The sequence below is a fragment of the Maylandia zebra genome, linkage group LG9, assembly GCF_041146795.1.
Source record: "Maylandia zebra isolate NMK-2024a linkage group LG9, Mzebra_GT3a, whole genome shotgun sequence".
Taxonomy (NCBI): domain Eukaryota; kingdom Metazoa; phylum Chordata; class Actinopteri; order Cichliformes; family Cichlidae; genus Maylandia; species Maylandia zebra.
In genome coordinates, this window is record NC_135175.1 from 13,768,014 (window position 1) to 13,789,189 (window position 21,176).

Genomic DNA, 21,176 nt, shown 5'->3' on the forward strand with positions numbered 1-21,176 from the left:
TTTAAATTAAGGTTTTGACAAATGGCAAAATAGTTGCAAATGATTTGCAATCCTTAACATAGATTTGCATATTTGCCACTTTAGCACATTAACACACAAGCTTGCTTTTATGCAGACTGATTTTTATTCTGACCTTCATTGTATCAACAACACACACAATTTCTTTTATGTCTCTTAACACTCTTAGTTATAAAATAGATTTTTTCCTCACATGAATGAATAAATTATAAATCCCTTTATGTGTTACTCGGTCAAATGTGTCGAAATAGTGATAAATTGCTATCAGTTTGCAATTGAATGCGGTCAAGTTGGCAAATGCATCACATCAGTTTGTAATAATACAGTGAATAACTTTGATAAATAACTTTGATAAATCAACAAAAATTGCAAAATTTCAAATTAAACAAAACCTTATAGATCTGAGACAAAATTCAGAAATTCCTCCACCTTTAGTGACACAGCAGCATGGTGATTGAACTGCATAATGACAGAGGCACTTGGGAACCTTGCTTTTACATACGAATAAAACCAGTATACTGCAAACAGCTGAGTTAAGTCTCCAATTTCAGCGAGACGATTCACAGATGTGTTGCATTCTTTGTTGCAACCTGACAAAACTGGTTGCAACATGCTGGAAATCTGTTTGCATTTTTAAGTTAATATATTTGCAAGCCTTACCAGTCTCGGGGTGATTACTAGAGGTTGCCTTCCTACAGGTGACCTTGGCGACCATGCAGTCACCTAGGAACTGAAAGCAAGGTTGAGAGGGTTGCACGTTCAACCGCTGGACAATCAGCTGCTCACCTCAATAACTTGCAACTGGTTAACAAATACAAAGAAAAATCAGCGCAGTCATCAAGCAACCATCAATTCTTCCTAGCTGCAAGGAGGTTACCGACCTATTATAACTCTATTGTGACTGAGCCATAACACAGCATGCTTGAACTAAACCAGTATTAACTCCTCCTACACTTTTCCTACTGTGACCAAATAATAACTAATAAAAGCATTCTCAGCAGTTTCTGGATATACATGTAATAATGAATATTGAATTGTATAACTGTAAATACCATAACCCCAAAGTTGTAGCAGAGCACTACCCAAACTCTTGTGCAGTTATAGTCTTCATACAGCAATATATACTAATTTTGGCTGTAAGACATAAACACTTATTTACAAGTTGCTGAACAGAATCAGTAATCATTACTGTGGAAATAGTAAGAGACTAAAGCAGATAGCCAGAGAGATTATTCATCACTTCTCTGGCAGCAGTTAGTTGGCTTTGGTTCTTTTGGTTTTAGGGCCATCTCATTAGTGGAGATGGTAATAATTTTGAACAAAGGCTGATTGTTCTAATATTCACAGCTGATAACAGCTACATACACACGCTGGCAGTAATTACGGGAGAATATCTGAGACAGACTATATATCACACTGAAAGAGTTTTTATTTTATAAATAGGGACCATGAAACAGTTAAAACGTCATTAAATGGATGTCAACTCTAAAGTCCACCTCTAATGTGTCACTTTAACTATACATGCATTTTGCATACATTACACCCAACAGATTAGGCACATAAAGCTTTCTGGCACTACTTGTATTTAGCTATCTAATATTTATAACAACATAAATAATCACTAAGTACAATTATTTGGTTGCGCCCTATTTCTAAAACACAGGGGAGAATTTGCTTTACTTATTGTCCAACAGGAAATCAAACCAGCCTTAAGTGTGCCTCAATGTCCCCGGGGCTACCATCTGCTGCTGCTGTCACCCTGGCATCTTTGAACTGTACTGTAGCTGATTCACTCACCCCAACTTTATCTCCTTTGAAGTGCACTTCTGACTCTAAAGCAATAAAAATAAGTGAAAATACACACAAAAATAAGATTCTTTGCCCTGAAAGACTTGCCAATCATGCAAATTTCATTTGACCAGATGTTTTATTAGACCAATGTAGCAAAGTTACGTGCATGATTTACATCTGATCAGGAAAATAACAATAAAAACAGTTAAGATCCTACAAGCTAGATACATTGACACCAAATGTGTCTTAAATTTTTAACTGGAACAATTTCTTATGAACCAAAAAATAAAATTACACTCAGGATTAAGCAGACCTCCAAAAGAACCCATGGACGTCACTGGAGCCCACTTTTCTTGAATGACTGCCCCTGCTCTGTGAACCATGCTAGGATGAGATGTAGTATGAAACCATCTCTGACCAGACAGCTATTCTTCCCAGCCATGGATTCGGTCACTGGGCACTGGGACTAGCATCTGATACGATTTGGCTGGGAGCTGGCTGGGCTGGCCTGGGAGGATGAGCTGGCTGAAAAGACAGAGGCTGATCAGAGCTCTTGCCATCAGTGGAGTGAGCCAAAAGACATACAGATCTGACTCCTAAATCCTGGAATGCTTCAACTTCATTCAATTACAAGTTAAAGTTGTTTAAAAGAAAAAAAAAAACAAAAGAAGGTAACTTGCCTTAGTGTGTTGTGGTCCAAGAAATTGAGGAAGTAACTCTCTGTCTTTCTGTCTTTTTTTTCTTTCCTTTAAAAAAACTTTAAAAGCAAAATGACCTAATCACTGATCTAGAAAGCACAACATAAGGTTTATTGGCTTTGAATAAGAGCATGGTGTAAGTATAAAAAAGCGATAACATTAGCAAATAAAATGAAATGTATCTTCAGGTTTTGTTGTTATTTCTTTTTTTAGTTTAACTACACATCAGGAGAACATTACCCTTCATGACCAAAAACAAACAAACAAACAAACAAATAATATTCTGTTAGCTTGTTGAAGGTCAGTGTATGACTAAAATATTCCGTAGGTCTAGTTGGTCTGGATGTTTATGAGGCATAACATCAAAACATTTATTGATCTCTCATACCCCAAAGCAAAACATCTGCATTCCTCTAATTTATTCAAGTGTTTTCTTTCATTCCACACCCGCAGGACCTTTCAGGATCGGTTTTCTTTTCCTTTTTCATGTTTCTGTCCACGGAAAATCCTGTTGATTAGTATTTGTAGTGATGTAAAATATTGAATCCTCAGTGACTCTGTAGCACTGTCTGGTGTTTTGTTTGATTCAATGGTGCATTATAATTCACTACTATTATTTTTGAATGGTGTATAAGAAAACATTGTGGATAACAAATGATGTAGTCTCTGGTGAATTGTAGATATTATCAATGTTACCGAACATCCTGCGTGCACAGTTTTCCCAGGTCATTATGAGCTGTGTCAGAGTTTTCTTTCATGAAAAGCGCTCTGAAGAGACTTCGGGGGGCGCACAACAAAGCCAATGGGTGGACCCGAAGGAGAATTTCCAGCCCCGTGATTTGCTAATCGGGGGCTGGTTCACTTGTCATTTCCCTGTAATCCTTGCTCTGGTTTGTGGAGCTCGCCCAGCCCTCCTGTCCGTGGACGCACCAAGTGTACCGATTGCACTCTTTGCGTTTTGGATAAAGCCCGACTACCTTCACTGTGAAGGCTGGGCACGGTACAGGAGGATCAGGGCCTCGTTGTGGCTGAGAGAAGAGGCTTAAATTCGTCACATATGGCTTTTTTGTAGGACAGTATCTATCATTACTTGGGATTGTGGAAGGGACGTCAGTAAAAATCACTTAAGTCGCCCAGAAGTTTTATACACTTGTGGGCGCGCGACCATGGAGATGCAAAGGTGGTCCACAAGGTGGAAAACGAAAAGGTGGCTTATGGATTCCACTGTAACCGGATTCATCACTATAACCTTGGTTCTACAGGCTGCTAATGTCAGAGCAGGTAAGATTACTAGGTCCCAAACGCCTCTAATAAACTTTGTATTGCCGAAAAGGGGACGGTGTACGGAACGCCGACTGGATGGCAAACCTAGGTAACTGATGATGGAGATTGGGGGGTGGGGGTGTAACATACTTACCTGGAGAAGGCAGCGTTATGCTCGCATCGCAATTAGACGTGTTTTCCCGTTTCACAAACAAACGAGTCACAATAAGGTGAGACTGCCCCATATTTAGAAGCCGATGAAAGCCGAACCAAAGGCACCGCAAAGGTGTGCCCTGTTACTGCCACTGTGAGAAGAACCGTTAAATACTTTGAGACAGGCGGCGCAGGTAGTGCTCGTGAGGAATCGCTTGAAATGCGTGTATTAGTTGATCAAAATCCCGTTAATTAAAGCAAATTTTACCTCGTGCTACTTTTACGCATGAATGAAAAGCGTCTGCGGCAAATATGAAACACATGGCCTAATTAAATTCATCCTAAGCCGCTGGTATGCACTTATAAAGATCAGGAAACAGAGCATGGTGCTTTTTCTCTCTCTTTTTTGTAAGATTCACTTGGGCAAAAAGAAACCTCTTTGTTTGAACTGTGGTCCCCTAGGTGGATTGGAACACGGTTAGCAGGGTGGGCTTTTCCAGCCAGATGGCACTGGACATTTGTCGGACCCTGGACTTTGTTCACTTGTTTCTTACAACTGTTTAACTGCACCACTCATATCAGAATGCAGTTCTTTACTTCATGCCTGGCTGAAGATATATTCAACAGTGGATTGGTGTTTAACTTTGGCCGTGATCTGATTGCCAGTCTCATATTATACAGTGGGTGAAATTCTAACGTGTGAACGTGTGGAAAGATATTTAATTGAAGGTTCTTGGGCACAAACATTTTGACGTGAAAGTTGTGGTTTGCGGAACAGCAGCAATCGTTTCATGAAATCCGCTTTTATGAAAGGTCTCAGTGGATCTCCGACCTGTCAGAGCAGAGTGCAAATCAACTGTCGGTGTGGGTGCTAATGTGGTCATGCAGGTTCACCCTATCTCCACACTGCCCTGGTCCACACCAAAGCCCAAAAACTGGCCTGTGCATCCCCCCTCCCCCTTGCCACCCACCAACTTTGCACTTAAAGGTTTGGTCAGCTGCAGGACAAGGCTGTGTTGTGTCCGTGGTGGGAATGCTTCCTCTCTAAGTATTGAGCAGTTATTTGATGATGGTCCTTTTTGAGCTTCCCTATGATTTAAGAGCCTTCAAAGAGCAGACCTGCGTATGGGCCTAGCCTACCATTACAGCCATAAGTGACATGGTTCAGGATTACATGGGTCTCACATCTTGGCCGACAACTCTGTAAGGACTCCTTGTTTAAAAAAAGGCTGTTGGAGATAAACATGAACTTCATAGTGATATTTATCCAATACCTGCAGTTTGTCTAGTGGGTTTTCAGTGGTAGACTGAAAGCGTGTTCTGCAAAACAAGAAATAAATGCAGTTTAATTGTTTCACTTGATGTTGTGCAAATGCAGGGGTTCATGATTACGTTGTTGTGCATTTATCTACTTCACACAGCATTTTGGTATCATTTGTTGTGTTAAAGTACTACAGAACCTGTTAAATTTGATGAAAATTACTGAATTTATGGTCTAAATTGAAAATGTACCGTTTAATAACTAAACAACTAGAGACATTTTTATACAATTTAAATATCCTCCTGCAGACTTTGTGCTCTATGGTCCTAATTTCTTCGCCACTCTTTATGGCAGTAGGAGCTGTTCCTGCAGGGTGCCCTCTCCATCTAGCAGTGTACAGACACGTTTTCTCAGCCCCTGGGGCGTAGGCTCAGATGTGCATTCCAGCAGACAAAGCTAGCATTTCCAGAGTCTTCTCCTTAAAATGCCCAACTGTGAACAAGAGCTAATCAGCTCCTTGCTGGACCTTTGTCTGCTGAAGCTGTCACACATTTATTGTTATTGTCAGTTCATTTAGAGATTTAAACACAATGGGGCAAACAAACCCATATTTCCATATGGAGGCATAGTGTGAGGAAAAGTAAAGTGAAGGAAGAGGAGTGGGGGGAAATGCTTTGAAAACTGGGTTGGTCTCAGTGAAGTTTCTTTGGTATGACAGCAGCATAAAGCCGTCTTGTTTTAGCCGGCAGCGTGGTGGAAGTTAAAGGAAGCAGAGAGGGAGAGTGGGGGAGAGGGGCTATATATATAGAAAGAGAGAGAGAGGGAGAGAGACACTCTGAAGATGTTATTAGAGTCTCAGGGAGCTGCAGGTGAAAAGGTCCTCTTCTATTTACCAGCCAATTTTACATTTCTTTACCTTAAAAGACAAAAATGCTGAAAATGAGAAAGTGAGTGTGGGATTTATTATAGGAGTGTTATGTACAGTTTAGTTAGAGTTGAGAGTATTTGGCCTCAGATGTGAATGATGATATCTTTTGGAACATGCAGTTTACAATGATGTACACTTGTGAACATGACAAATAAATTAAATCTGTCCATTTTGATGTCTTATGGCAACAAAGCTTTATATTGCTCCTCCCATTCTCCTCTTTCTCTATAGTTTGCATTATCATCCACGCAAGGAGTGATGGAACAACAGAGTATTTAGCAGCTCAGGTACTGGTTCCTCCTCCACACTAAGGAAGGTCCATCCTGAGTTCTTCTCACAGCTATGTGGCCTATTTACTTAGCCTTGAGGGCAAACACACCAGCTCATCAGATGCACTCTTTTAAAATCTGTGCACACTCATTTGGCCACCTTGATGGATTGGCCAGTATTGACGTTTTCACAGCACCACTGTATGAGGGTCGTAGCCTGGCCAAATTGGCACATCTGGAACATATGAGTCCTGGAGTCTGAACTGAAAGCGACTCTGCGGGAACTCACAATAAGCTCCTCAGTTCACGCTCCAAAATAAGTAGTTGCTTCATCCTCACAAGCTACAAAAATGACCATGTTGTCCTTAGTGAGGGTATTCCCACAGTCACGGCTGATAATGCTCTCAACTTCGCATTTATTTAAGATGTTTTTAGATACTTTGCCTTATCTTCCTTTGAGCGTTTTGTTGAAATGCGAGTGAGTTAATCAGCCAACACAGATTTTTCTTAGAGGGATCTATTAGCGGTTGGTGTTTGTGAACGGCCTTGTGACTTCTTCAGATTTCAAAGTTCAAAGTGCACCAAGTTTAAGGAGATCAGCTCTCTGCTAGCATTTTGACCTGTTGTGACTATCTAATGATCTTATACAAGCCTTCTGTATGAGAGCTGCTAGTGGCACATTCAGTATTCAGTTGTAGATGTTAAGACAGGAGCTTGTTCCCAGAGCACATGCTTCTCCGAATGAATGAAACATGCTCTTTCTTTTCTTTTCCTTGCCATTGCTGGAATGTTAACCAGAAAGTGTTGAGATCGACATCAGTGACTTTTTTTTAACATCCTCTTGTGTCAAGAAGTTAGAGAAATACAAGAGTTATTTGACCTCAACATGCCAACCATAACAGCGGCTTGAGAGCGATCAGAAGAGGCTTACTGATGCTTTCAGGCACCTTTGCATGCTTCCGCTCCAGAAAAACACATTAGTGTTATTACATCCAGCAGTCTGCAGTTGTATTGCCTGATTTATTCAGATACCGCTGTCTGCTTCATGGAGTAAACTGAGCAACTGTCATTTGAGCATATTCAGGAGTTAAACTCATTTGTCTATAAATAACGCTTGCTGAATTTATCCATCAAATATTTCACATTTTTATCAGACCTTGGGCAGGAAAAAAAAATCTTCCAGCTGCTAATGGCCTATATGGCCAATGTTGGTATATATACATATGGTATATGTTGCAGTTGATGTTTTCCCAACCTAATGTTTTATGATGAGACAGTGGTCTGAATAGAAGGCATAATTACAATGCTTTCCCATGGGAGTCCATTTGCACCCACATAGGCTCCTTTATGTAAAGCACATCAGATTGAAGAGTCTTATCAAGGTAAACCTATCCAGGTGTTATAGAGCTCGAATTCTGTTGGTGCATTGTTCATTGGTATGCTTGGCTTAGACATTTCCTGTCAGATGAGATTGTAGAGCCTGGGCAAGGCCACATTTCCTAATTTAACTATTTATTGTAAGAAACTGAACTCCACATTTAACCAGCATAACACACATATTTTTGATAAAAAGCCATAATTTATAAAAATTTAATTTAACATTAGGTAGAAGTCCTGTTAGTGCCCTGCATTTATTTACAAGCACAATGACATGTTTATTTATATAAAAAAAAAATGTTAAAAGCCCCAACACTCATCATTGTTCCCTTAATATCTTTGGACTTTGTTGAGAATGCACCTTCACTTTAGCATACTATCTTGATGGACTGCGTTTTATGTTTCCAACCTGAATCGTTCATGAGGTGGTTATGAAAAGGAAGCGCACCTTCATGTTGCCCACAGAAATTGCTGCAATAACCTGATGTTTTCTTTGCCTTTTAAACAGCAGAGCCAGTGGATGTCCTAAAAGTATTAGCATTTGAAAATTACCCCAAAGGAGTGACAAAAACAACAGGATTTTGCGCAAACCGAAGAGCATCGACGCCAGATACAGCTTACAGAGTTGCCAAGGAGGTCCAGATCAGTGCCCCCACCACACAGCTATTCCCTGGTAAGTACCTTTAACCTTAGACTGCTATGTGCAAACTGCTAGTGACTGCTTTTATCACGACATTAGGTGAGCATGAGAAAAACATACCATGCAGATATGTGTAGATTTCCATGCGCCTTAATATTTTACCAAAATTAAAAGCGAGTAATGTCGCATCATTATAGTGTTATTATTATTGTAATTCACTGTGATAAAATGAGTATTTACTGAGAACGTACTAAAAATATTTATTGGTAGTTATTTATTACTTTTGAAAAGAAAAGTGATGCTGGGCGAAATTAAATTTTATTTATTAGATCATCTCAGTCACATTAACTTTTCTGTTTTGACCATGCAGGTGGTGTTTTTCCTGAGGATTTCGCCATCCTAGCCACAGTGCGTCCCAAATCTGGCATCCAGTCCTTCTTGCTGTCCATTTACAACGAGCAAGGAGTCCAGCAGCTGGGCGTGGAGGTTGGACGCTCACCTATCTTCCTGTATGAGGATCATAATGGCAAGCCAGTCCCAGAGGAATACCCCCTGTTTGATGGTCTTAACCTTGCTGACGGAAAGTACGTCAGATCTCGAACATTCACTCACGTAGTCACGTATTCGAACACATGCACAGGACCTCAGAGGGAATGGGTGTGGAGAGTGAAGGGTGTTAAAATGCAACATGGGGCAAAGGAAACATGCCAGTGCTTTGGCATTTTGCAGCACTGAATAGTTTTGAACAAAGTGATCCAGCATTTATTTATTGGTGCCAGTTTTGCTGGACTATGCGTTCCTATAATGCATTGAATGCTATTTTAATCAGCCTAAAAATAGTTTAATGACCATGTAAAGCTAAATATTTTCTGATTCCCACTGACTTGTTCTTTTTAATAAAAGTGAGAAAACAACCCAGATCTTCCCCTTGTTGCGCTGCAGGTGCTCATCACCGGATTAGCCATCTCATCAGGGGTCTGTGGGCATAGAGACAGGTCAGAGACAGACACTGGATTATTGGGGCACAGCAGGACTGCTATGGACAACCTGACCTCATCTATGAACTCACTGCCTCTGCTATTTTAGAGACAGAGGCAAGGGGCAGTACCAGAAATACAGGCCTCTTAACATTTAGCATAAACCTGATTATCTTCTCCCATGTTCAAAAATCACAAAATGCTCAGTGGGAGTTTTTAGGTCACTGTCAAGAGTCCATGTGCAGGGACAGGCTGGGGATAAATAATCAGAAAGGATGCTGTGCTTTACAGTTTCTTCCAGTGTTATTAAAGGATTTTGCACTTGCTGAACATGCTGAACTTTAGAAGGAAGTCAGAACCCAGTCACAATATTTTTGTGCTCTAAATTGGCTTAAGATGAGTTATAGTATATATGCTGTTATCATAATAGAAATAAGCTTGACAAATCCTTGAAAAGTCAGCAATAATGCTGCTTCGTGAGCATTTTTCAGCAAATGAAAGATACTCTGAGCCGGCTTTGTGCTAGTCTTGTAGGCGGTTTTGCCCATTATGTGCTACTTGCTTTGTTAGAGAGTGCACTGTTTTTGGTGGAGGACTTTCCAGCTCAAGGTCTTCAGTGGCTATAGCTGCATGCATGGATGGATTCACTGGTACTAGCAAGCAGACACTCAGGCTGAATAGGGAGGTACAATGATCTGCTATTAATGAGGTAAAAAGGAGCATTCTTTTATTTAGAAAAATGGATAAGATATGATGCAACTTAGTTTTGCCATAATTACACTTTTTAAATATGATTTATATAATAATATGCTATTTCAAATATAATCTTACCCCTCCGATCAATATGCACTTAAAGTCTGAGAAAACTGACTGAAGTCAACGATTGCTTTTCTGCCACATAAGGTGACAAATAGTCCTTTGTGCCGTAGTGCTTATCCCAGAGAGTGTTGCACATTTATTTTTCTCCAAGCTCCATTTCCTGCCCTGGAATGTGTCTGTATGACTTAGCTGATATTCAAAGACACATTTTCACTTTTGGTAACACAATTGACCACGCAGATAAATGAATTATCAGAAACAGTTATATCTGTGATTAAAAAAAAGGTCTTTGATTGCTATCTTAAGTTAAGATGTTGTCAGGTCTCATCTTCCACCTGTGAACAATGTTTTGACTGTCTGTCTCCTGCTCTGGCAAGGCAAGCCTTCCTGGATCTTGACACACACTTTCCACAATGTTCACAACGTCTGTCATGCTAAGTAACCCAGAAGGAGGATTAAGTTTGGAGTTTAATGAGTGTAATCCCGTGTTAAACAGGGCCAAAGTGTGGGGGCAAGAATGTGGTCCAGTGCTGCCTGGTATGCAATAGCCCTCAAGTGCAGCGCAAATGGTGCAGAGGCAAGGAAGGTGTCAGACTCACGTGTGACCCCAGTTAACCCATTGCATCGATGGCGGTTGCCGATCAAAATATACCATAAACACTGGAGCATGTATTGTAATGAGTATTGTGAATTTCTTTCTCCTTGAGTTGTGTTGTGAAGCAGTCAAAGTGGACTACATACTGTTAAAGTGCTGATGTTGTTTTAGATTATGATTAAATTAAATTAAATTAGATATCCTAATTTGTACTTGACACCTATAATAATATTTTTTAGCAGCTATCTGCTGTGTCAAGGCCTTTTTATTATGTGAGAATTCCCACAGCAACAACATGCAACAACATTTCAAAAATGATTAAATAACAAGCAGTTAACTTATTGAACTTTATAGATGTTTCCTTTTTTTCATTTATTGCTTTTCTCCTTGTGTGTGTCCTTGATTAGGTGGCATCGTGTAGCCATCAGTGTGGAGAACAAAGTGGCCACTATCATTGTAGACTGTAAGAACAAGGTCACCAAAAACCTCCCCAGGAGTGACCATGCCTCCGTCAGCACCGATGGCATTACTGTGTTCGGCACCAGGATACTGGATCAGGAGGGTTTCCAGGTAAGGTTGTCAACGTGGTGGATTGCATATGTACAGTGTTTGTGATTGAGTTTTCTAATCTGCATTTTGACACATTTGCTTTGTATTTTGGCACATTGTTTAGGAACCATGCATCTGCCATCTGTGACTGAAAAAGTAGAAGTTTAATCCATTACTGTGTGTATTAAATGCATTTTTCCCTTGTTTAATTTGAAAGAGTATTTACTGTCTACCCAGTTTTGAAAGTGCGTTGTTTAGTAGGTTATAGTTTAAATCCCGCTGGCACAGATCCTTGTGATCCTGACAACATGCGTATCAGATATGAGATATCTGAGACCATTTGAGCTTTGTCGCTTCTCATTTTCAGTAAAGCTACCTTGTGGCAACTTTAACATTTGCTGTTTTATTTGATCTTCCCACAGAAGAATTTTCCATAACTAAGGGATATTGAATATAAATCGAATACAAATCTGCTTTGTTCTGCTTCAAACTCCCAGACTGTATGAGTAACTGTCTGGGAGTTTGGGTTTGTTACCATTTGTTCGTTCAGTGTGATGTTTGTTCTGCTTTGAGGCGCAGGTCATCCAGAGGTTGATGGTGGCAGTGGGTCAGGCAGACGTAAATAATGACAAACAGAGGCTGAATTGTCATGATATTTATGGTGAAACATAAAGGTCACTGGGTGGCTGCATGAGAACTATTTTGGACTGAGGTTTGCCTAAGTGGTACAGACTAGATTTACTGCCTACTTTTACTTTTATTTAAAAAAGTAACCATTGCAGGTGTATATTAAAGCATATATTTATGTGGATGATTCACTTATGTATTTTAATATATTCCACAAAGATGAGAAAAGATAAAACAAAGACATCAGTGTCTAATATATAAATCCAACATTAAAGACCTTTAAAAGCTCAAATCAGACACAAAGACATAGACAGCACAAACAGTCACACCACTTCATGTTATGAGAACATGTTTGCTTATCCTGTTTACGTTTATAAAGCATTATTTTGCTTTTTATGTTGTATATCCTGATTATTTTTGTGAGAGCCCCTTAAAAAGGATTGTTCATCTCAAGTGAATAATCTTTCTAAAAACATCTAAAAAATGTTTATCAGCTGACAAAACCAGATTGTAGTTTATGATCTATGATGGCCGACTTATTCCTATTTGTTGTACTATTTTTTTAAACGTTTATAAGCAGATTTGCTTTCACATATCCTGTCAGTTTTGATTAGATTTATGGGGGGGGGGGCACTGAGGCCCGTGTTTGTATCAAACAGTGTGTCTAGTCAGAGGCTGGCAGTGGAAGGGCTGAAAATATGAGCCATAAGTCACCTAACAGGATCTTCTCTGTGTAGTTTTTGGAACAGGTCTCCTGTCTGTTCTCTGTCCTTGCGCTCTTCAGATATCCTCAGTGCCCATTGCATGCTGGGATGTACAGTAGAGGGGAAGGAAATACCTCGACCTTTTACATTCATGCCAATTTTTTTATAATGAGAGATGATGTCAGACCTCCCCCTGATGTTTTGATCTTTTTTTTTTTTTGTAAAATTGGTCATTGCTCGAGTTTTATGAGATTTGACCTGGTAAAAATATAACTATGTATAAGAAAATTTAAAAAATGTTTTGAAATGTAAGAAATACAAAATTGCCAGTTTGTCCAAAAGTTTTACTTCTCTGTTAAATGAGTAGTGTTCGATTTATAGGGTTAGATAGCACACATTGCTGTTATGTGTTTCTTTACTCAAATTTTGGAATTTATTTTCCCAACTTCACCTGCATTTTTCATAAATGTCTATTCATGCAGTACCTGCCTCAGGTTTGAGGCGACCACCATGGCAAAGGGATCTGGCTTAGATGAATGGGAGTCTTTCATTGAGCCTTCAGGCCTTCTTAGTTGCTCATCTCCTCCCCTCCCTGCATACTCACCCATGCTCACCACCCCCTCCTCCCACTGTATCCTCCCTAGGTTCAGGCCTCCCTACTGTGTTAAACGAGACTGTCTATTCATGCCTGGTGAAAACACTCACACATATACACACACATATATATATATGTATAAATGCACAGATATATCACTTTGCCTTTTGAGTTCTTTTTCTTACTTGCACATTCTAGTGTTTACTAGGATTATAAATCACATATTGTTGTAATTGTTGTATGAGGCTGTCTAATTACAGCTGACTGTGGTTAGACTTAAAGGTATGTTGCCTTTGGCTACAGTATGTCAAAGGACACATGCTGATGATAAATTTGGCCAGTGATAACTTGCCTCTGTATTTAGAACTTGAAGTAGGACTTTAACTGAGAGAGAAAAACAAACAAATAGCTAACTGTCACAGAAAAAGGTGACATTGCTGCATGCTAATGGTTCAAAAAATAGATGTTATTTCAATATACCTCTCGATTCCAACAATTTTACTATGCGTGGACCTCTTCCATGTTTATTTATATCCCAAGATGCCTTGTGGTTAGGATGAGGTAGAATGTAAAAAAAGATATATGTCAGAATTTGCCCTTTGCAGATCACAAATATGATTATTTTCCAGGTTTATTTCTGTCACTTTGTGCTACATAAAGTATAAGACAGATGCAGTTTTTCCAAAAAAAACAAACATAACTTTTTATTAGCGACTCCTTGACTTAACTAGTACATGTTAACAACGATCCGTGAAATAAACAAAGACATGTTTCAGATAATAATGTAATAACTGGTAAATTTATTTGAAAATTATAATAATGTTCTTCGTAACTGCTTTGACCCTGCTTATCCTGATTAACTAAAATTAGCATAGCTTTAATTTTAGTTACTTTTCCCTTGTTAGATTCTTTAACAGATCCATTGGATGTGTGGGTGAGGGTGATTTAAGTGTCTGATTACATTTGTTATGGTATTTGTTTTTGTGACAACAGATGCGGTTTACATTGGCAAACTTTGTGTCTGCACACACAGTGAAGAGCTTCCATGCTAACGACATGTTAGCATGTGGCTGTGAGTGCTGTGAGCGTGCACACGTGTGGATGTTGCGCATGCCTGAAACAGACCGCCTTGAACAATTTGGAAATCAGTTGATTGTGGTCCCTGGCTGGTTGATCAGTGCATCTCCGTTTCTTAGTCTTGTATTTTGCTTTAACTTCTTTGCCAAAGCCCTTTGTGAAAGTGGATTTTTTTCAAAGGCATTACATAACTTTACTATTTTGGTAGCATGGGATGCTTCACAAGGTGGATAAAGCAGGTATAGAGTAGCAAACTGATTTCTACAAGGACTGACAAGTATCAGCTGTTGATCTTAGTCCCACTGCTCTTATTCATGCCCTCCCTTTTCTTATTGACCTCTAACAGTGCAGTCATTAATGTATAACCTCATGGGCTTGCTTCCATGCTGCACAGATGTATTCTGTAGCCAGGAGGGGCATATTTTGGAGTTCTGGCTTTACTCCAAGTTGCTTTGGCTTTTTTCACCCCTTTTTTTCTCAGCAGTCCACATTAGAAGACAGGCTTAGAACTGTGGTGTAACTCTTCCCAGGTGTTTCCCAGTACAAAACATCTTTTACCATCCCAGCTGCTCTCTCTAAATCCCCGTCTGTCTCTGGAGCCCTCATGGTGTTACTTTCCAGATTTAATATTAGTTTCTCTCTTACCTTGTCTTGGTTTTGTGGTTTGGCTCTTGTTTGTAATGCAGGTCTGCAGCAGTCTTATTATTTACTGGAAAGACATTTTAATGAACCGTTAAAGGAAGAAGCTGTCTGTGGGATTTCGGTTTATACCTGAGAGATGAAAGAAGAACTTGGCAGGTATATTGATGATGAGATGATTCATATAGATTTGCTTCAACATTTATCATCCCAGCAGTCTCCAAGAATAAAATCTTAAATTTAATTTAAAATGTTTTTATCTATTAAAACTTTACTGGTGTTCTTGATTGTGAATGCCCATCTTTGATCATTTTTTTTCTAATTATAACTATTGTTGAATATGTTGGTCATGACGCAGTCAGAAGTTTACTAATTGTGCTGAGCTGGTTTTGAGTGAGAACACCATGTCTCCACAACCTATTTGTGTGCAGAAGGGTGGCTCTCAGACGTGGACTAATTACAGCTGACTCAAATCAGGGTTCAAGCATTCACTGTTGGTCTTATGGTGACACATGTGAGGTAATACATGTCAGCTTGATTCAGGAGAAAGCTTGATCTTACCTTTTTTTATTGAGTCCCCTCCCCCAAAACACTTGGACTGAGGCACACACAAATCTCTTTCCAGGCTTGATTTATAGCTGTTCAATGATCATTATACAAGTAAAATTTTGATTTAATGAACAATATGGCAAATGTCTTCAAATGATAACACAAGTTAATTTTTTATTTGTAAATGTATACACAGACAGGTATGTTAAATCAAACTAAACAAAAAGACATCACCCTTAAGCTTTATAAATGTGTGTTTGGGCTCTGTGTCTGGCATTTTGCTGCTATTGTTTGTCTCCATTTGTGTCCTTAGAGGGAAGAGACCGGACCTTGGTACTGAGTGGTTACTAAAAGCTTAGTTGTGTGGTATCTTTCAGACACTGTGGGTACAGCTATTTAATTGTCCCACTGTGCGATCCAAGAGTGTGGCTACTAAAATGTAATATATGTAGTGTAATGACTTGGCATGAGCAGAAATGTTGTGACTAGCCTAATAAAACAGAAAGTTTGAATTAGGCATGACAGATAAGATCAGATGTTTGGCAGTCCAAGGAATGGAGCAACTGCAGTAGCTAGAAGAACCAGAGACAGAGAAGATGCTTTCTATGGTACATCAGATAGACTTTTGTGTGCAGTTGCAGTGTGTTTAACTTTAAACTGACAGTATGAGGTTTAATTTTTACAAATGCATTCCTACATTCAGAAACATAGGCAGGATTCTCTGGACTGCCAAAGTGATGCAGTCAAACACGATGCGGATGGATCGTTATACACGGAGCAAGCCCTAACACATTGATGTTTATTCTGAGGTACATGTCAAGGATCCATAGATCTGTTTTTTTAACAAAAGGAGAGTTCATGCATGCACACACAAACGTGCACACAGACACACAAACACATTCTCCTGCCAAGTTTCAGCTTCCTTGATTCCTCTTCTGTCTGACTTCCAATACTCTGTTCTGCTCTTCGACCTATAGTGCCTCTGCTGACACAGATATGTTGGGATTGTACCTGTGAGCTGCCTCAGATCCAACACCCTTCACCCAGCCATTGGTTCAGTGGTGGTGTAGCGTGTAGATGCACAAAGTCAGTCTGCAGAGACTCAGTTCAAGCAGTTCTAGACGCCAAAGAAAAAAACTGTTTGATTTGGCTATAAGACCAAGGGCTTGGCAGTGCTGGAGTGGTGTCAAGCGTTGCGGTATCCGGTCACACAGTAAACATTCATAAATCATGTTTGAAATCTACCTTTGTTTGTGTTTTAGGAACTTAAAACTGTGTGCAATACAAATTTTGCTTAATTGGTTGTCTTTATTTAGCGGTCAGCTGAGCTGTAACACAATTGCCTTTCGACACTCACTACAATCGACTTTATGGGTAAACATGTCGTCTTGTGGGTTTGCTAGGCAAATCAGAAAATACTGAGTTTGAGTCAGATAGCTGGCTGACTTGTGAACAAGGATTCGAGGGGAAACAAAGATTCTTGTGTTTGCTTTTTACGTACCCAAAATTTTTGGCAAATATGTTTTTTATTTTTTGAAGTGGTGTAAAAAAGCTGTGTGCTGTGGCAGGATATGAAGTTAGAATTAAATGATCAAAACCACAAATGACACTTAAATTTTATTTTTCTCAATGTATATTCCCTGTGCACATGTGATAAGGCATATGTGGGATAAAAACAGAAATACTGCATTGCCAGGATTGTTTGCATTTCATTTTCTTATCTTTCGTTCACTATAGTTGTTGTACTGAGTATAAAGTCTTTTATATTTATAGTAAAACACACGACTACACCAGGTGTTTCTTGTGTCTTGATGATACTCGTTTATTTATTTTTCCTGAGGTAAAATCCAGTGCTGATAACAATAATTTCCCAGTGTCTGAACTCGGTTTCCTCCCTGCGCCTTGTCGGTGTGGATTCTGTGGTCTGTGCTTCAAGCTGTTTAATCATACAAGACTCTACTCTGCCAGACTCTATAAGTGTCTATAATTTAAGATTTTCATTTATTCCACTTTACACAGTGTGTGTGGATGTTGTGTGAGTCTGTGAGCAAGATGAGGCATGACCCTCATGCCAGTAGGCCTGGGTACAGCATTGCCTTGTCAGGGAGGTAGTGATCAGGTTTCATAATCCTTTAGGGAGTTGTCAGTACTAGTAATATTCATGCAAATTAACATGCAACGAAATAAGGATTTCAGATGTTGACTGTATATTTTTAAAGCTGGCAAAGAAATTCATGTGTGGTAGAAATTTGCTTATTTTTTCTGTTTTTCTGTTTTCTGCAGGGGGACATCCAGCAGCTTCTGATTGTAGAGGATCCCAAAGCAGCATACGACTACTGTGAACATTACAGCCCAGACTGTGACACTGCCCTCAGCGATTCTTTGCAGGCACAGGAGCCAGAAGAGGTCAGGCAACCACCAGGGAGGGTGGTGGAGATTCCACAAATCAACCATAGTAGCTAACATAAAAATAGGAATATAAACTAAACTGTGACAGAGGAGGGGCTTAGATGTTTTAAAGCCTTAATTACCCTTCTTTTTATATTTTAATGTATTAAAATAAATTCGATATTGGGAAATACTCCCCAGGGTAAAGTGCAATGCTTTGACTTGATCTTTCACTGTTTCACAAACCTAAAGGTTTATGATCCTGGAGAATCAGTTCATCATTTGCACTAGAGTGATGCATGCTGACATACCGACAGACATGCAAAGCTGTTAGGATTTAATAATCATGACTAAAACTTCTACTACTACTGCAATGTTGTATTTTTGTTGCAGACTATACAAATAAGGAGTAAAAGAGTACTGATTGGCTGATTTTCCATTTGTGTTCAGTACAATACAGATATATTTATCCAACACATCCATGAATTCTCGGTTATCTGGAGCTGTCCAAAACCTGCCCTTTATTTTTTCACATACTCAGAAAGATGCCATAAATTGCACTATTGATTATTCATTGGTGAATACACAGTCATGTCAGAAGCTGCTGTACATCTGGCCACAGCGATGTCCTGGAAGGTGTATTTGTACCTTAAGGGCCAATATAAGTGTGATCTACCTGTTTTTGATCAATTAGTAACTGCTAAAAGAAATTCTACCTGCCTTAATATTTTAATCATTTAACCATGAAGGCATCATGTTGAGACTGCAAATTAAAGTTCAAAAGTCACCATCACTCCTTAATAAGGAACTGCTATATAATAGTTCCACTTTTATTTTTTTTAATCAGACCAGGTATTCCAGCTGATCTTAGAAGTCCTGTCGTGTATAATTTACATGACTTCTGTGAGAAATTTCTATTACGATGTCCCTGAAATGCTGCTTGTAATTTAGTCTCTGTTGTTTTTCTCTGTTTTATGAGATTTGACACCATCCCCACCTGTTTGCTTGTAGGTCAAACCTGTATTGCTAGATTCAGTATTAGTTTCCTAAAATAAGACTACTATTTAATTTAGCAACTCATTGTTATTTGAAGAGACCATCATAAAAAATATTAGCTATAAAATATACATATAATTTTCATGCATACACTATAATGGAATATAACATTGCATTACATTGTGTGTCTTGTAGCAGTTCAGATAATGCTTAATGTAGTTGAACTGTCAACACCTTACCTCAAGCATATTTTCTAACTGTTTGCTGTTTAAACACATCGGATGATGAAGCTGATTTAAATTATGTGTGTCATTTTCTTGTTGAAAGAAGTTGAAAGAAGATGTGTCTTGCTATTGCTAACATGAAAACCTCTCTCCCTCCTCTGTCATCCTCTCCAGTACACTACTGATGATTTAGATTACTCTGTGTTTGATGAGTATTCAGAGGGAACGACAGAAACCAGTCCAACCTATGATGATTTTGAGCCGCAGGTAAATGGAAAAAGCGAAGGACAAGATGTTTTTGCGCTGTCTCATTTAGATTTTGGTTCTTTCGTGTATTGTCTCCGTGTCCCACTGTTATGTTTACATTCATGTCAAAGCTAAAAAGGTCGACTTGCCCTGCGACATGAAAATATTGAGATCATGCCCTTAGTGTGCAGTACTGCAGGTGTAAATTTGAATGTGGATGCAAACATACACAGTGTGCTAGTCCCGTCTTGTCTGTCTACAGCCTTCTCTTGGAATGCCATCTGCTTTAAGTGAATTTCCAGCATATCTTTGAAAGTACTGTATACACTGTGGAATATCAGCAACTCTGTACTCTTCTGTGGATTTCATATCTATGCATTTATTTATTTGTTTTTTGTGCGCTTGTGCCTGACTGTGTCCTAAAATCGTTCCTGTGTGTCACATGAACAGCTCAGTCCTTGATTGTTGTACAGCACCCTGTTCTACCCAACTGTCACGCAGTAGTATTAACATGATCAGGGCTCCAGTTGCAGCCCTTTTTAGTTGATCTGCATGAACAATATGTAAAGTGATACGTGCAGACCAAGTACTGTGTATCCAGCTGCTTCTGGAAACACAATTGTATTGAAAAAATACTGTACATCAATCAAGGAGTGTGGCTTCAAATCATTTCCATTTTCCATTTTCCATGTTTGGTATTATTTATCACCGTCACCTCTTCCAGAGAAAGAAACGTAGTCTGTCCTCGAAAAAGAAGATGACCAGAAAGCCCCCCAGTAAAACTAAGCCCAAGCCCTTAAAAGCTAAAAAGTATTCCACTAAGAAGAAACATCAGATGCCTGGCTACCAGGCTACAGCACCGGAGCAACACCGAGGCGATATTAGGGTAAAAATTCATTTCGAGATTAGAGAACATCCCATCAAGATCTTCCCGCCCTGAATTCAGAAGGGAAAATCTGTGATGGCAGATTTCAGCCTCGCTAACCTTCTCAGTGTAGAGGTAGCAGCGACTTCAGTCAGCTTGAGAAGACCTCAGCAAATAACCTCTAGTCTGAGCTTTTATGCTAACCTTTATTCTTCTTTGCTTTTTTCAACATGACTCAGATAAACAATTTAGAAGGAGATTACAATACAGACATTGACTACGGAACTGTAGATGGTACTCACACTCAGTCCCCCTTTGCCACGAGTGGACCCTATGAGGTAATTTTCAACTCACTTCTGTGTTAGTTATTTTGGGGAGTATGAACCAGGATTTTACCCAAGGAAGTGCCTGGTATGATATGACAAAGACATGGAGATTCAAGTCAGTGAATCTCTGTCTTTTGACCTTTGAATTGATGGACAGAGGATAATTTTAAATGCTTAAAAACAAAAATACACACACACAAACATATATATACATATATATTAGTGCTGTCAGTGTTGATCTCATAAAAATTACGCTGTAACCGCATTAACGCGGCAAATCTCCATTAGCGAGGATTGCCCCGTTTGTGGGGCTGCACGGCATCAACGGGTTAGCTTAGTTAGCTCGTATATATACATATGTGTGTGTGTGTGTGTGTGTATATATATATATATATATACATATGTGTGTGTGTGTGTGTGTATATATATATATATATACATATGTGTGTGTGTTTGTATGGCAGAAGCTGTGTCATCCAAAAATACTGATTGTAAATTATTTAGCAGAGATTATCTGCTAAACAAAAAATAAAATTTCCTGTTGTCCATCACAACATGAGCCTTGTGTTGGTCACTATTTGTTCTTATTACCTTGAAAAGAA

The 21,176-nt window shown here is 39.2% G+C and overlaps 1 protein-coding gene across 3 annotated transcripts in view; it reads left to right on the forward strand.

Moving 5' to 3' along the window:
- Nucleotides 1–3,392: 3,392 nt before the first annotated feature.
- The window catches only part of col11a1a (collagen, type XI, alpha 1a), a 69,221-nt gene continuing 51,437 nt past the window's right edge, over nt 3,393–21,176 (forward strand). The window contains exons 1-7 of one of the 3 annotated variants that reach the window (XM_004569519.5): nt 3,393–3,788; nt 8,267–8,431; nt 8,769–8,982; nt 11,197–11,359; nt 17,813–17,935; nt 19,312–19,404; nt 20,108–20,269. In XM_004569519.5, coding sequence (XP_004569576.1) covers nt 3,674–3,788; nt 8,267–8,431; nt 8,769–8,982; nt 11,197–11,359; nt 17,813–17,935; nt 19,312–19,404; nt 20,108–20,269 — 1,035 coding nt within the window. In that variant the 5' untranslated portion in view covers nt 3,393–3,673. Of the gene's footprint in view, nt 3,789–8,266; nt 8,432–8,768; nt 8,983–11,196; nt 11,360–17,812; nt 17,936–19,311; nt 19,405–20,107; nt 20,270–20,487; nt 20,587–21,176 lie in introns of all 3 variants that reach the window. The other 2 variants (XM_004569518.5, XM_004569520.5) reach the window with 2 other exon arrangements.